General features: G+C 36.8%; 2 protein-coding genes across 5 annotated transcripts; one reads left to right on the forward strand and one right to left on the reverse strand.

Moving 5' to 3' along the window:
* Positions 1–1056: 1056 nt before the first annotated feature.
* On the reverse strand, positions 1057–8943 carry LOC104586763 (vacuolar protein sorting-associated protein 29-like). 4 transcript variants are annotated; one of them, XM_010244103.3, is made up of 5 exons: positions 8736–8942; positions 5803–5882; positions 5037–5271; positions 3167–3304; positions 1057–1571 (listed from the first exon to the last, which is right to left on the reverse strand). In XM_010244103.3, exons 3-5 carry the CDS (start codon positions 5166–5168, stop codon positions 1269–1271), a joined length of 573 nt encoding a protein of 190 aa, XP_010242405.1. In that variant the 5' UTR covers positions 5169–5271; positions 5803–5882; positions 8736–8942; the 3' UTR covers positions 1057–1268. The 4 variants fall into 4 exon arrangements, with proteins under 4 accessions (XP_010242405.1, XP_010242406.1, XP_010242404.1 ...); XM_010244104.3 differs by having other exon boundaries at positions 5037–5219; positions 8736–8876; XM_010244102.3 differs by lacking the exon at positions 5803–5882 and having other exon boundaries at positions 8736–8943.
* A 264-nt stretch (positions 8944–9207) lies between these two features.
* On the forward strand, positions 9208–16155 carry LOC104586764 (UDP-galactose/UDP-glucose transporter 3). Its single transcript, XM_010244106.3, has 7 exons — positions 9208–9459; positions 10270–10367; positions 10497–10627; positions 13349–13379; positions 13901–14004; positions 14179–14300; positions 15517–16155. The coding sequence occupies exons 1-7, from the start codon at positions 9356–9358 to the stop codon at positions 15920–15922; spliced, it is 996 nt and encodes a 331-aa protein (XP_010242408.1). The 5' UTR covers positions 9208–9355; the 3' UTR covers positions 15923–16155.
* Positions 16156–16636: the final 481 nt, after the last annotated feature.

A 16636-nucleotide genomic window follows, 5' to 3' on the forward strand; every position in this document is an offset into this window, starting at 1 on the left:
TATGATAAAATGAATTAAAGCAAAATTTACACTCATAGAAAATGTAAATGCTTGTAATAGATCAACCAAACAATCTTACACACAAAAATTAATATTTAACTTCATGTTAGTGCTAATCATGTAAGTTAGATGGGGCAATAATATTATTACTTCACATATATACAACATTGTCACAAACTTGTGTTATAATACCATCTCTTATACTTCGCACATGGGCCCCACAACCATTCTCAATCTCTGTGGGTTCCATTATCATCAACTTAACGCTTTTTCAAAATACACCATAAAAATTGTAGGAGAAGAAAAATAATATTAACTAATCAAACTCTTGGCATCTCAAAACAACACAAAGACACATTGCTTTTCTTCGATCATTGAGCAATTCAACCTCAGGCATGCGAGTGACCTGCGACTGAAACGAGTTCAAATGGTACAATGATTTGAACTCCTTTGAAACAGATGGTACAATGCATGGTAGAACCCACGCCATCCAGTTTCTTTCACCGTTTCCAACGCATCAATGGCTGACGAGTGACGAAGACGCAGCAGCAGCTCCGAACCCACCATCATTGGCCGCGGCTATGGCAGCATTTTTCAGCAAACTGTTCACTGTGTGACAAGCGTGCTCTATGTGATACATTACATTGAAGAGATCGCATCTGCACCCTATAGAAGGTGCCCCACAAACACCCCACTTATACATCTCAGCATGTATTGGGAACATCTGCGCCCCACATAAGGTGCCCCACAGCATATCTCAACCATGTGTTGGGAACATCTCCCACTGACAATTTTGGGAGATGTTTCGAATGCATGCTGAGATGTATATATGGGGTGTTCGTGGGGTGCCTTCTGTGGGGCGCAGATGTGATCTCACATTGAAGGCCATTTTGTACATTGAAATCTGAAATCTGAAACTGTAATGATTACTTTTTAGAGTGGTTGTAGGGCTACATGGGATAAACCTAACTCCAATGAATATAGAGTTCATAGATTTTACTATTATACTGAAGAACTTACAAGTAGTAAGCTAAAGAGTGGTGATCAAATGTCATATTGTCTCTGTTAAAAAAGCCTTATATATAATTAGAACAAGCAATTATTAGTGCATAAAGCTATAAATGTCCAATTGAATTCTCCTCACCTGGTTCAACATCCCTGAATTTGGTATAAAATCAAAGCGTATGGCATCACAAACACAATACATGGATTTGATTTTAAAGAGTAGCAGAAGAACAAACACCTAGTACTACCAAAAAGAGCTTCCTTCAGTGTGCAGAGTGAGCTGTTGCCGTCTTTTTGAAGTCAATCTTGTCAACCTTCACCTCTCCATCGATGAGTTCATAAACATAGACAACAACACGAAGGGCATCGATGTCCATGAGAACAAAGCTAGGGTTGACATCATAGGTGATGCTGCTGTAGGCACCAGTTGCAGATCCTGGGTTTATAACAACGCCACCTTCATGTTTGTAGGCCTTGAACTGATGTGTATGACCAGTCACGAGGATGTCCACATCCAATTGCCTCTGGAGCATAGCTAGAGAATCCAGGTCCCCCCATGGGATAACCTATAGATTGCCAAACAGAAAACAACCAACGAACAAAAAGAGTATATTTAAAATCAAAGATGAATGCCATGTACTTCCAGAAGCAATAACTAGGAAAATTCAATAATTTTGGGGATAGAGATGGACAATAAACCTTGGGATCACAGGGCTGTAAATGGGAGCATTTTATGAAAATTACAATGGAGCATGGAATTGATAGTAAATCATTAATGAAATTCCTAAACATTAAGAGTCACTAGTGTTTCCTAAGAGCTCTGTCCTGATGCTTCCCTCCTCAAACAGAACCTAGCAAGCTGTTCTACCTTTTTATAAACATTTCTTCTCTTTTACTTGCTTATCCATTTTCCTTGTGTTAATGTTGGTAAGGTTGATGCTAATATAACAGAAGTGAGCAGCATGGAGGCCTCAAACTACAAAAGGATAATACCTAGCACAACTTTAACCCTGTACATAGGCACAAAAATCCCTGTTTTACATTTTGTGCTTCTGTGGATTGTGATGTAAAAGGCACATGGCCATAGAACCCATGAAACTAGCTCAGTTTTTAAACTAAAAATGTACCTTAATGAAGTTAGAATCCAAGACAATTATCAGAAAAAATAAATTATCATAGATCTTTTTCTTTTCTGTACAAGGACAGAAGACAATATTGCATCCAAACAGAGAAAAATAGAGACACGAATACATGAGTGGCCAGCCAGGTATTATTTTGTCTCCTGCATTCCTGTCCTTGAATGTTTGGAGTATCTCAACTTACAAATTAATAATTTTTTTTATCAATAACAGAATCAGATTCATTAAGATCAATAAAACAGAAAGAGGTACATAGATGAAGAAGGGGAGAGCTAAACTCTCTTATCTCTCCCAAAGTGGATACAGATTACAACAATGTCCAAAACAGCCGATTCCTTCCCACCCCTTGTTTGGCTAAACTCTCTTAGCATCTCTTTTCACCCATTGAAAAGTCACTTCCATTCCTTGTAAAAGCCACGCCATCCAATCTCCTCTTCCTTTTGAAGCCAACTTATAACTAGCTTTGAATCCCCTTTGATTGAGCTTACTGATATTCAGCTCCTTATCTTTTTGGATTCCCTTCAAGACAGCCAATATTTCAGTCCTTAATGAGTCACCTTACAAATTAATAAAATTATGAATTACTTTTTCTGATCATCTGATCATCATCATGGAATAATACTTAAGGGATAGGTTGGTTGTGTGTTCCCTAATGTTGTAATTTACCTTCAAGCTTGTTTGTTGTCCCCCCACCAGTTTATTCCTAACTTATTTAAAGAAGGTTACATATTCATTCTGGTCCATATATGTCTATCATTTCCACAGGATCCTGATAATATCTGTTACTTGTCAAACCTATAGACACATTGGTTGGACACTTTAGGTAATGGTAGGTCTGCAGTTAAGGTATTTGAGTAAACTTTCACCAGAAGAATGTATAGTTTTTCTAGCATTGATGTTATCAAAGATTATAATCACAATTTCCCAGAGATTCTTTGAGAATTTCATATAATTACACAAATATGCAAAGAATAACTGGACAAAGAGGACATGTTGACATAGAGACAAAAGGATCACTAAACCTGATGACCATGGCATAGCCCAAGCTTGAATTGACCAATGGTAAGTGTTTTTGTCTCTGGATAACGTGCATCTTCATCATATTCACCTCGAGTGACATGCATATCAGGGCAAAGACTCTTCAAGTAGTCATGTACTTCCTGCTTAAAGCATCACAACACCATTACTGAATAGACAGTAATATACATGGTTTAGTCAGGCAGAAATAGTATTACATCAAAAGATAGGGAGTTTGACATTTTTCCTATTATAAGGTGTAATGATTTAATTCCAAACATATTTAAAATGTACAGACTACAGAGATAAACAACTTGAGCACCCCCTAATAGATAATAATTTTGCCTCAACATTAATTTAAGAGAACAATGAAGAAAAAAAGGCAAAGACCATATATCTCTGGAAACAATGAACTTTAAGAGATGAAACAAGTCAGAGAATGCCTAGCTTTGGAGAATAGAGAGCAACATTCATATATGAGATGGACACTAAATCCTAGTGGAGTCCAATAAACAGAATCCTGGAAAAGAATCATCTATTGCAGTATTCTAACAAACAGATCTGAGTAAGAAGTCATTTAATATCTGACTGAACAAGATGGTTGCAGGAGAGATAGAGTCAAACTTGTACAATTCAAATCAGGCCATCATATATAAATTTGGCACAGATGCAAGAAGAAAATACAAAAAAAAAACGATGATCCTACATGGTACATCCATGTCAAAATCTCATTGTGATAAAGTGATCATAACCATGCAACCCTTATGATTCAGCCAAAGATGAAACCATATAACCATCCAGGAACAAGACATAACCACACAAATACACTACATAAACAATGATTTCCATTCAAATCAGAATGGTTGTCTTCTGGTTATTTTCAGCCCATTAGCATTTTAGTATCGTTTCAGTAATACATTAATCAGTGTTACATGCACTGTCCTCATTTAACAAAGCATCTGCGTTTGGGCATGTGTGTAAACAGAACAGAATGGTGAAAAAGGATTCATGTAGCTGACCCCATATAGTTGGGATAAGGCTTGGATGATGATGATGACAATGATGATCTGTGTTTGGGCATGTGTCAGATTCCAACACTCAGATTCCTGAGGGAAGATATGGTTTTCCTATTTTTCCTTGGTTCTTTGATATAAATGAAGATCTAATATATAATACAAATTTCACCTTATTTTATAGAATGTTTTGAGGTGAAAAGCATTAGGGTTTATATTTAATTATGCTATCTTCTATAAGTATAGTGATGATGAGATTCACACATTGTGGAAATGTTTTAATAGTGATGTGTCCCCAAGTCTTTTTTATTCTTTTTCATCTTGTTGAATCAGACCCCTAGACACATGTCATATTCTAAATGTTAGAATATGTTAGAATTCCTCAAGAATTCCTCCATTCTTGAGGAATGCATTTTTAAAACAATGTATTCCTAATTAATAATATGTTAGAATTATAAAATTAGCAAAAATTATGAATAAATACTTAACTGTTCTAAATGCATTATTACTACCATAGCAATAACAATCAAAGTCCAGTACTGCACCCTAGTTATTGCTGATGTTTCAAATCCTGGTACTAAAAGAGTGAATGACCAGGTTGTATGCAGTAACAGGAGATTCCTATGTTTCCAGACTCTAACTCATCACAAGGTTGTTGATTCATATGAGATAACCAATCAAAGCAATAATTCCAGAACCAGTTTACTGCATCTCATTATTAAGGAGAATTCACTCACTCTAATATACCAGAAAAAGGAGCAAATTAATTGATGAAGAACACAAGGAATACCAAAACCAAAGTGAATATATATACACTAAAAGGAAACCAAAAGAAAAAAGAAGAGTCACAAAGAGCACATACTTTGATACAAAGATTTCCAGTGCATATTATGTGCTGTATTTTGCCAGGGACAAGCATAGACTTGAATTTTGCAGGCAGATCAGGTGCCCTGTGAGGGATATGAAGATCCCCTAGGGCTAAGACCAACACCATTTTGCTAGGCTTCTTCTCCAGATCAGTTCAATTCTCAAACATCATCAGAATCTGCAGAGAGGAATTCATGGAAAAGAGGGAAGCAAGAAAGTCCCTCAGCAATCTACAAAGAGTACCACATTCAGAAAGTCCCTCAGCAGTCTCAATTTTCAAACATATTCAGAGTGAACAACAGGTGAAGAAGAAAATTTAAAAACTGATGGGCCTCCTTAAAATCATTAAGAATCTAAGGTTTTATATTTTAATCCACCAAACCATGTCAGAGATAAACATTTTCAAACCAAAGAAAATTGAAAAACAGAATGAAGGATTGCCAGGTCAAAATTTTCTAAAACCTTCCAAATCCACAAGACAATCTGAAGCTTTGAAAATACAAAATATGCACAACCTAGATTGTGAAATGCATGTGCGCAACTTGAATTAAGAGAAGTAATATATATGAAAAAGATATTCAAAACATCTAAGTAAAAAAGAGAAGATACAAACAAAGCCCAAGTAATGGAACCAATTGGAACAACTAATTGATAGAGGGAATAAACGGATCATGCAGACCAATAATAGACACTTCAACAATGGAGTCGCTCTTTAATGCTCTTAAAAAAATTAGAAAACTAAAAATGTGATTCCAAATTACCTGGTAGAGATCTTTCAAATAAACAAAGTAATTACAGAGAAACCATTGGCCTTTGAAGATTTCTGTCAGTCGTTCAAACTCTGAAAACAAGTTGTCACAGTATATCACTAGTAATGAACTACATTCTTCTAAGACCAGAACAAGAAAGAAATCATAACATAGACTGGGTTAGGTTAGGTCAACCACAGATCAAACATCCAAACCCATGTAGCAAATCGACACCCTCATCTGAATCTCTGAAGCTTGTGCCTTGGAGTCTTGGACTCAGGCAATTATCCAGATCCAACTTGAGTGAGTGAGAGAGAGAGAGAGAGAGAGAGGTTTCTGAAGTGAAAAGATTTCCTGCAATCGTTGTCACATGCAACTACCAATGAAATGTGAACACACCAGTGTTTTAAATCAAACACCAATTGATGTGATGTTTCATTTTTTTTCTTTCAAACACTGGCATGTTCACATTTTATGGAGGGGCCTTGAGGTTGGTGGTTCAGTCGGTAAGTTTTCTGGCTAGTTGTAGTGGAGATTTGGGTCCCATGGCTTGTGGTTTGGCATTAAATCTGATTTCAAGTGCATTTTTTGCTACTGCCGGTGCCCCAATTCATATTTCATTTCAACCCAATTTGGCAACAGAGCTGGTTGCAAATTTGCATTACTTTCTGCTACTTTAAGTTTTTCAAAACTGAGTTAGATTCTTTATGACTACCAAAATAAAAGACAATCAGATTCTCTAATATCAGTTGCCAAGTGATATCATCATCATCATCATCATCATCATCATCATCCATGCCTTATCCCAACTATATGGGGTCAGCTACATGAATCCTGTTTCGCCAATCTGTTCTATTTAAAACCATATCCACTGTTAAATTATTAATTCTTAAATCATTTCTTACTACTTCTACCCATGTCCTTTTTGGTCTACCCCTAGCTCTTCCAGCCCCTTCCACTTGTAATAAATCACTTCTTCTAACTGAAGCTGTTGGTGGTCTTCTATGCACGTGACCAAACCATCTTAGCTTTCTCTCATTTTGACTTATTGGAACTACTCTTAGGTTTCTATGGATGGATTCATTTCTAATCCTATCCTTTCTAGTTTTTCCACTCATCCATCTTAGCATCCACATTTCTATCACTCATTTTCTGAACATGTTTCTTGATTACCCAACGCCTTGCTCAATACAACACAGTTGGCCTTACAATTGTTTTATAGAATTGTACTTTTAACCTAAGTGGTGTTCTCCTATCACACAAAAGTCCAGATGCACCCCTCCATTTTGCCCAACCTGCTCTAATTCTCTAGGTGACATCCTCCTCAATCTCTCCCTTGTTATGAGCTATTGAACCAAGGTACCGTAAACGGTCACATTGAGTTATCTCTTGGTTTCCAATCCTAAGTGTATCCTGATTTACACTCCTATTATTACTAAATTTACATATCATATACCCTGTTTTAGTCCTACTCATTTTAAAGCCTCTTCCTTCTAGGGCATTTCCCTAAGATTAATTTTGCATTTAATCCTTCATTAGTTTCATCAACTCGCATTTAATTTTGCATTTAATCCTTCATTAGTTGCTAACTGGTATGACCTAGGGAAAAGCCCTGGTGCAGCACAAAGCCTCAAAATCATAGTCCAATGCATGCAAAAATTCAGGTTTGACTGTATCAAATTGGGGTTGGGCTGTGTAAGTACCATATCTGCTCAAATTAATTAGGATCGTGCTCCTAATTGTGAGATAGGCTCAGGAATGGAGACACTTGAAAGAATCTTTGTGCAAAACATGGGAAAACAAAGAGGGGATTGATAAAAAATACATATAAATTAAGCTCATATTATATGCAACATGCCACAAGTCAAGAGGCTGTCAGACACACCACAATTTTCTGGGAATAGTTCATGAGAGTCCCTTGAAAACAAGGTCCATTGCCCTATTGATCCTGGCAATCGGGGGTCTTGGGAGGGGGTGGACTGGACCTTCTAGCTTTATTTATTTATCTGCACAAGGTAGCCACTCTCAAACTCGAACCCACTCTGGCACTTGTCAGACTAATATGAAATACATGAGATAAACAGAGCAAGAAGCCAAGAACTGACACTATGACCCTGTTCATCATCCTTATAAACAAAGTCACTTATCATATGTAATATGCAACTGGAAAGGGTGTCATCACACTTTTTTGGAGTGGCTCATGTTACAGTTCTTTCAGACAAGTCATGAATTACGTGGGATGTAAAGGAACAAACAAAAAAAATGAAAATGATATTATAATCATTTTCTTCACATGTGTGTGAAGAAAATCATACATGTTGCCAATTTGCTTAACATTCTATCAAGATAATTAACTGCAGGTTATGATATCATATCATGAATAGAAAATATATGAACAGAATGTGTTGAAGGGACATTGTTGCACTTGAAGCCAACAGATACGTACAGGAAGAAACCATAAATTTTCATTTTTTATATTGAAAATAGCAGAATTACGGACAATGTGAAGCAGGTTTTTAGTCTAGTGGAAGGGTAAGGTAGGAACGAATAGGCAGGTTCTATTTGACGTCTTCCCTTGATAGTCTCTCTGAAGCACTATAACAAGCATTTGGTGTTAACAAACCATTATTAATATATCAGTGCAGCCAGCAGCAGAAAACCACCATTATACATCCCTAATGTGAGGTAGAATAAGTACTAAGGTAAAAACGACCGAGAAAGAAGAGACACTGTTGAGCACAATCAGGTCAAACAAATCAAATCAAATCAAATCAATGAAACGACACTGTTGAGCACTGGTGTTACGAAAATTGCTGATTAATTGCCTAATTGATTTGGGATCAGAAAACCAAATCAATGCAACGAAAATAAATAAATAAAAAAAAAAACATATGGGATCTGAAAGAAGGGAGTAGATGTGATTCTGGCGATGAACATAAATTCACCTGAGCCAGCGGATGAACAGGGGAAGCTAACAGGATGAAGAAGAGAAGAGATGGCGGTGTATTGCTGCTGAGATCAAGCCGCAGCGCCCATGGTTGTGGAGGAAAGAATGGGATTGCGTAGATGGTCTCCTTACTTTCGCTTCTTTTCCTCAGCTCAGTGACAGTGCTCAGATCAAACCAAAGAAAACTTAGAATTGTCCAATGTTCATCTCATCAATTTTGAATTTTCCCTTTCAATAACCCAAACCCGGCCGGAATGCGGTATACCTAAAAAGCCGGTGGCCGGTCGGGCCGATAGCGGGCCAGAATTGATACCTCGAAACCTTGAACAATAAAAGGGTATACGTGGATTGTCCGAAATGCAGCCAATAGGAACACAGAACTATATCAGTTATCCAATAGAAAGGAGACACGACGAAATCAATGACACGAATTACGAAATGGCCTGCTGTAAATAAAACCACCCGCGGAATGGGTTAGGTGTTGCCGTTATTTGTTGATTCGAGATTTCCACCTGCTTCTTCTCTTCTATACACATTTTTTTTCCTCGTTAACCATTTCAGAAGACAAAGCCGGCCAGTGTTCGTCGCGGGATTCATACAGCCGAGGTTTAAACCACAATGGAAGGTCACGTCCCCGGCGTTGGCCGTGTTTTGGTATTGGTTTTATGCATAGCCGGAATTTGGTCAGCTTATATAACTCAAGGAGTTCTTCAGGAAACTGTGTGAGTACCAGAGTTATATTTAATTATCTTTGTTTAATTTTTGCCCTTTTCTTTTGACCTTTTCCTTTGGATTCATGGGAGTTTAGTGCTTTAGAATTTTACAGACCCATTTTTATTTCGGAGATCTTTCTGTTCGGCAATTGACATGTTTTGCATCGTGAGACTACTAGGGAATGGAATGCAAATATGTTGATTTTTTATAGTAAAATACTAATTTAATAAGGAAAGAAAATTGACGATTTATGCTTTTAAGGAATGAAAATGTATGATCCTACTCATATAAAAGAGAAATCGCAAGGCCTATGGAACCCAATTAATAATTCCACGTAGATGGAACTAAATAGTTTCATTCCTTTTTGTATGACAATGGTTGCAGCTTTGGTGATTTAGCAGCAGTTCAATATATTGGCTTCTTCCCCGCTCCCCACCTATTTTATTTTATTTTTTGTGCTGACAAGAATATGATGGTTTTATTTTTCTTTCCAATGCTTCAGAGTTCCATGCCAATTATTCAGATATGGAAAGTGTTTCGTTTTTCCGTTTTTTCTTTTTTTTTTTTTTGAGTTTTGGTGCATTAGCTTAAGACTTAATACCTTTTTGTTTCTTCTGTTTTTGGGACGTAGAGGAGTCCTTATTTAGCCACCATGAAGTGTTATGGTTAAGTCTTTGTTCAGTATTAGTATACCTCTTATTTATGTTTCTTTGGAGCAAGTTACTTGTCTCCTTGGGATCCAAAGAAGGTTTTACAGTATAATGTCAGTTTATAGAAAATGTAGCAAGTTTACTAAGATGATCTTATCCTGTTTTCAGTTCCACCAAGCGGTTTGGACCAGATGGGAAACGGTTTGAACATCTTTCATTCTTGAACTTAGCTCAAAATGTAGTTTGCCTATTCTGGTCATTTATAAGTAAGTTTATCTTCACTTGCTTGATATGATTTAGCTGGTTAATTGTTTTTTCCTTGTACTAGCATGCTAGTTTCAGTAGAAGATAATGAAGATATTTCATACATTTTTCCTGCCATCTTTGTCAAATAGTGATAAAGCTCTGGTCCAGAAGTAGTGCTGGTCATGCTCCCTGGTGGAGTTATTGGAGCGCTGGCATCACCAACACAATTGGTCCAGCTATGGGAATTGAAGCATTAAAGTACATCAGTTACCCAGCACAGGCATGCTTAACTTTTCTTTTGAGCTTTGTGTGTTTCTATTTTTTCTATTTTGTGCTTCATTTGTGTTACTTTAGTGTAATTTTGACATGTTTATATTATCTTGGGTAATTTGATGTACCCAGGTAATTTCTTGGCCTTTCAGTTGTAAATTTTGTGCTGCTAAAGTTATAATTGTTTTAGTTCTGAACATAAGGTGGGCTAGCTTGGGTTCTTTCTCTGAAGAGGCTGTCTTTTATCTAAGGGAGCCATAACAGTAACACAAGCAACACATGACACAAGCCATTAGTAGGACCTCCAGGAACATGTAGCATAATCCTCAGGGATGAAGCTTAATCCTTGCAGTCGTTTGCTTTGTTAATTAAAAATTAAATAAAATTGAGAATTATGGTGCACAAAGTTTCAGAATAATAATAGTTGAACGTCATAAAGGATATACATGATGCAAACAACAAAATAAAGAATAGTTGTAAGAAAATTCCTCAAATTAGGATTTATCTTTTTTTTTCCGTACAATTGGACATAAATTAAGACTTGTCTGTTTGTTCATTGACATTTCAAATGCCAAGTCATATCTAAACATATGGAAAATAAATGCCATCTGGTGAAGTGGAAGTCAGTCAGAAGACCCAAAAATGTTGGAGGTCTGGGCATTAGAAAACTAAGGGAAGTAAATATGGCAATGCTTGGGAAATGGCTTTGGAGGTATAATGATCAGCTGAACAGTTTGTGGAGGAAGCTAGTTTCAGCAAAGTATGGTCCTACAGCAAGAGATTGGGAGACTGAGAATTCTAGATCCTCATATGGTTGCTCAGTATGGAAGGCAATTCAAAAAATTGATTCTCAGTTCTTAAAAGGAATAAAGTATGAGGTTGGGAATTATCAAAGGGTTCTCTTCTGGAAGGATTTCTGGTGTGAAGGTGGCCTGCTAAAGGACAGATTTCCTGCTCTTTTCGAAACAGGTTTGCAAGCGAAAAGAGGCTGGAGGGTTGGGAATCGGACACCTAAAAGAGAAGAATAATGCCCTCCTCGGAAAATGGCTGTGGAATCCTTAGTTTTATGGAAACTAATATATAAGACTAAGGAAAGTGGCTGTGGAATCCTTACTTTGAACCTAATATATAAGACTAAGGAATCCTTAGTTTTATGGAAAGATACAGCACCAGCAATAGCCTTTATTTAGAAAAAAAGGTTTGGCGCCTAAAATCCTTGGTATATTTGCAGCTGTGACATCATATTAGAATTGTGTTTCCTTTGGAAGCACTGTAAGAATTAACATCACTTAAAACTTTTAAAAGTTGTTTTGTACATCACTTGAGGTATTCTTTTGTTTAAATAAGATTTGAAGCTAGAATATCTGTTTCTGCAGTTTTCAGTAGGCTAATAGTTTAATGTTAACATTTGGTGATATTTGGAGAAAAATATGCTTTTGGTTACATTTTTTTTGTCTTTCTTATATTTTAAGACAATTATGAATTATGAAGTCTTGCTGTTCAAATCTTCATTAATTGTAATCCACACCTTGCGCTTGTTTATCTGATTCGACTTTGGTGCTACTTGGAATATAGCCCCTTGTGGACAGTCTGAACCATTACCGGGTTACTTGGTGAAGATGGATTGGAACCTTGCTATGGGATTGTTTCTTCAGCATAGAGTTGTGGACTCCTAAAGTAGTTAACTCTGTTCAGGTTCTGTTTTGTGCCTTTAGGGTCTCAACTCAACTCAAGAACTAAGCCTTGTCCCAACTATTTGGGGTTCACTAACATGAATCATGTTCCACCATTTCACTGTGTTCATTGTCATATCCATTGTTAAATTATGGGCCCTCAAGTCATTTCTCTCTGCATCAACCCATACCCTTTTTGGTCTGCCTCAATTTCTTCTAGACCCTTCGACTTGCAATCAAGGTTCAAAGTATCGATACGCCCCTGTGTATCGGCAGAGGTGTATCAGAACTTAAACCACACGCTTCGCTGTTTTTTTTTTTCAAATTTTGGTTTTTGGGCTTACTTTTTACTATAATTTTATTACAAAAAGGGGGTTCCCGAAACACCTGTAAACAGGTGTATCAGAACCCCAATGATATGATACAATATGCCCAATACAGGGTGTATCATATCGAAATTTTGAACCTTGCTTGCAATTGAGCACTTCTCACTAGCGCTGTAGATGGTCTTCTCTGCATGTGACTAAACCATCTTGGTCTACTTTTCTTCATTTTGTCACCTACTGGGGCTACTCCTAAGTTCCTAAAAATGTGTTCTTTTTTTTATGTTTCTAGTTTTCCCACTCATCCATTTCAATGTTTGCATTTCTGCTACACTCATTTTTTAGACACATTGTTTATTGACTATCCAATACTCCATATAACATTACTGGTCTTATAACCATTTTATAAAATTTTCTTTTAAGCCTAAGTTGTATTCTCCGATGACATAGGCCAGATGCAGCACTACATTTTTCCCATCCAGTTCTAGTTTGCTAAATTGGTGTTATTAGGGATTGGGAAAGTATTGAAGTACAAGTCAATGCTTGTCATGATAATTGCAATTATGAAACCTTTACTTAATCACGTCTTCCATGCATGAGTAAGTCCCATAATTTCTGCAGTGTCAACCAACCACCCTTTAGGCCAATAATTTTCTTCTGAAATATAATTTTGTGAAGTTTTTTTCTAATTATGGAAATTGATCTTCTCATTCTATTACCTGATTCTACCTGCAGGTCCTTGCAAAATCCTCAAAAATGATTCCAGGTGATTACTCAACATTCTTCAGTGATCAGTGATCCTTGCATGCAATACTTTAAGAAAAGAGAATGCAAATGAGTTCTAGAATAGGATAAGGGATTCTTGTAAAAAGTGTCCATTTTTTAGTGTCACACTAATGCAGTACAATGCCTGGTATATAGAACATATACCCAGCACCACCCATTCCCCAACTGATCCTCACATGAAATACTTAAAAAATAAGAGAATGCAAAGGAGTTCTAGAATAGAATAAGGGATTTTTGTAAACAGTGTCCATTTGTTATTGTCGTGCTAATACAGTGCAATTCATGGTATATAGGACATATACAAGCACCTCATGTGCCCCAACTGAGAATATCCACAATTTGGATCTAATTCTGAAATTTAGACACGTCCAATCATTGTTGCACGCAAGTGCATTCTAGTCATCTGTTTTTGGTAGATCAGGTTGAAAGATGCATATCACATCAAGAACTTTATGAGTAATGATGCTTATTATTAATAGTGGATGCTTGACCTCTATGCAGTGATGCTGATGGGAACACTTGTTTATGGAATTAAATATACTTTTCCTGAGTATGTATGCACTCTCCTTGTTGCTGGAGGGGTATCTGCATTTGCACTTTTAAAGGTGAGGCACTGTTATATTGAGTTATAGTCATAGAATCCACCTTACCAGCTGTTGGTTTTATGTTTTTGGCACCAGCAAGATAGTTCACTGATTGATTTAAACCAGTTTAAAAGTTAAATTGGTATTTCTGTTAATTTTTAATTCTAACAATTACTTATCTTTGCTCGGTTACAGACTAGCTCAAAGACCATAAGCAAGCTAGCCCGTCCAAATGCACCCCTTGGATATGGTCTTTGTTTCCTGAACTTAGCTTTTGATGGATTCACAAATGCAACTCAGGATTCACTAACAGCAAGGTATTACAGTTTAAGAGCTAGCTAAAAATTCCATTGATAATCTCAGTTATGTAACTTTAGTCCATTGTAGAAAATTACCATTTCTGTAATTCATGTCGGGATTACCAGGAAAAAATTGCGATTTCCATATTTGGAAATATCTATTGATATTGTTTTTTTCCAGTTTGTTGTTGTATGCCTTTATATAAAAATAATTCTTAACAATTAAGGAATATATAAAGAGACTATGCCATGAAAAGGACAATGTCTTAAGTCACTTTATACATTTATCAGAAAAAGGTCACTTTATTCTGTCTTAACAAAATTTACATTTTCATAAGAGCAAAATTCACAATTTCGGTATGCTGAATGGCCATGGTAAGCTCCATGAACTCTATGAAATTGAGGGTATGAGGTTTATAGATGTAATTACTATACTCCACATGAAGCAAATAGAGCAGCTGATCTTTTGTCAAAATTGCACACTGCATGAGAAGAGATACTTCTCCCCCTAGGCTTTCCATGCCATCACTCCACAATTATAAGTAAGAATGCAACAGGTTGTCATTATGCCTGGGTGTAAATGCCCTTTTGTTCCTTCTAATAAAGATCTAAACTTTCTTTTCCAAAAAAAAAAATCACATTTTGATTAAGGGATAAGGAGTTATAGGGCATAATATATAAAGTTGCAGTACTCTTGGTCATCTTTCATTAGCACTCTAAGGTCCATGCCTTGGTCTCGTTGTGCCTTTTAATTAGCAAGTTGGCTGTGTAATAGAAACATTTACTAACTGCCTGCTTTTGGCTGTTGGTCAGACATGTAGTCTCAAAGCCAATAGGGTATATTCGAGGGTTTTAAGTTTTCTTTTTGCTGGCTTGAATTTTGGTGCTTCACACCTAATTAGAGATCTGGATTTTTGTGAAAGCCACATACATATCAGGAGGGGGGGGGGGGGGGGGGGTTAAAGGCTAAAAAAGGTTAAGTGGAAAAAGAAAAGGCACAAAGAATGAGAAACTGTATTAATAGGAACCAAATTGGCAAGCCAATTTCGTAATCTAATCTGTATTACGTGCAATAGCAACATATTCTTGTCATCTGTAGAATCAAAAGTCTGCCCATTTTGTTTTTCATGCATGCATTTTCATGTCTTGTTTACTATGTACATCCATCATTGCTGAATATATAAATGCAACTTAGATGCACATGTTTCTAACCAGAATGCATCCTCATACATAGGTATCCAAAGACAAGTGCTTGGGATATAATGCTGGGAATGAATCTATGGGGCACCATATATAACATGGTATACATGTTTGGTTGGCCACATGGAAGTGGATATGAAGCAATCCGATTCTGCAAGCAGCATCCTGAGGCTGCATGGGACATCTTTGTCTACTGTCTGTGTGGAGCAGTGGGGCAGAACTTCATTTTCCTAACTATAAGCCGCTTTGGCTCACTTGCAAATACTACCATTACTACAACCCGCAAGTTTGTGAGCATCGTGGTGTCTTCATTGTTGAGTGGTAATCCTCTCTCAAAAAAGCAATGGGGTAGTGTTTTCATGGTTTTCTCTGGGTTGTCATATCAGATCTACCTCAAGTGGAGGAAGCTGCAGAGACTACAGAGGAAAAAACCCATGTGACGAAAGATATCTTATTTTTAACACATTCATCTTCTTTTTGTTACAATATGGGTCTAAGCCTTGAGGTTAGTGTTCCCTTCATTTTAGGTAGTTTAATCGGGATATCAATCAATGTAATTTGAATGGATCTCTCATGATATATACTTGGTGTAAAGTTGCAGTTTTGACATGTAAACTAGTCTCCAGTTGTTAAATTTATATAACCTGCATGATTGAATTTTCTGAAGTGCCAATTAATTTATGAATCATATTATGGGTTTCAGTACCAGAATCCAGGGTCTCACATGATCACATTTATAACTGTATCATTTTAGTTGGGGGCTGAAAGCCCTAGAAGCTGCTATAATGAGGTTGGAGTCCCACTATATTACTCCAAAAGTCTTCACAAACATACAATGCTTAAGCACCATGAAGAAGGCCATTGATTTGCCAGAGGTTTCTGAAGAGCTTAATAATAATACTCCACATTGTTATTCAAGTGGGATGGTTAAACCACCATCAATCTTGTCTTTGAAGAAAATCAATTTGCTTTGCACAGATGTTTCATAGACTGCATTTTCATTCCTCTAATTCTAGAAATATAATCATGCGTATCAAATGGATGGGAGCACACGGGCGTTAGAGAACATGCACAAACACGCATGCATCGTGCGCGCATATACACACAGAAACATGCTATTGGAAAAGATTACCTGAACTGAAGGGAAGCCCAAG

Source organism: Nelumbo nucifera, chromosome 4, assembly GCF_055504915.1.
Source record: "Nelumbo nucifera cultivar China Antique chromosome 4, China Antique-T2T, whole genome shotgun sequence".
In the NCBI taxonomy this organism is placed as follows: domain Eukaryota; kingdom Viridiplantae; phylum Streptophyta; class Magnoliopsida; order Proteales; family Nelumbonaceae; genus Nelumbo; species Nelumbo nucifera.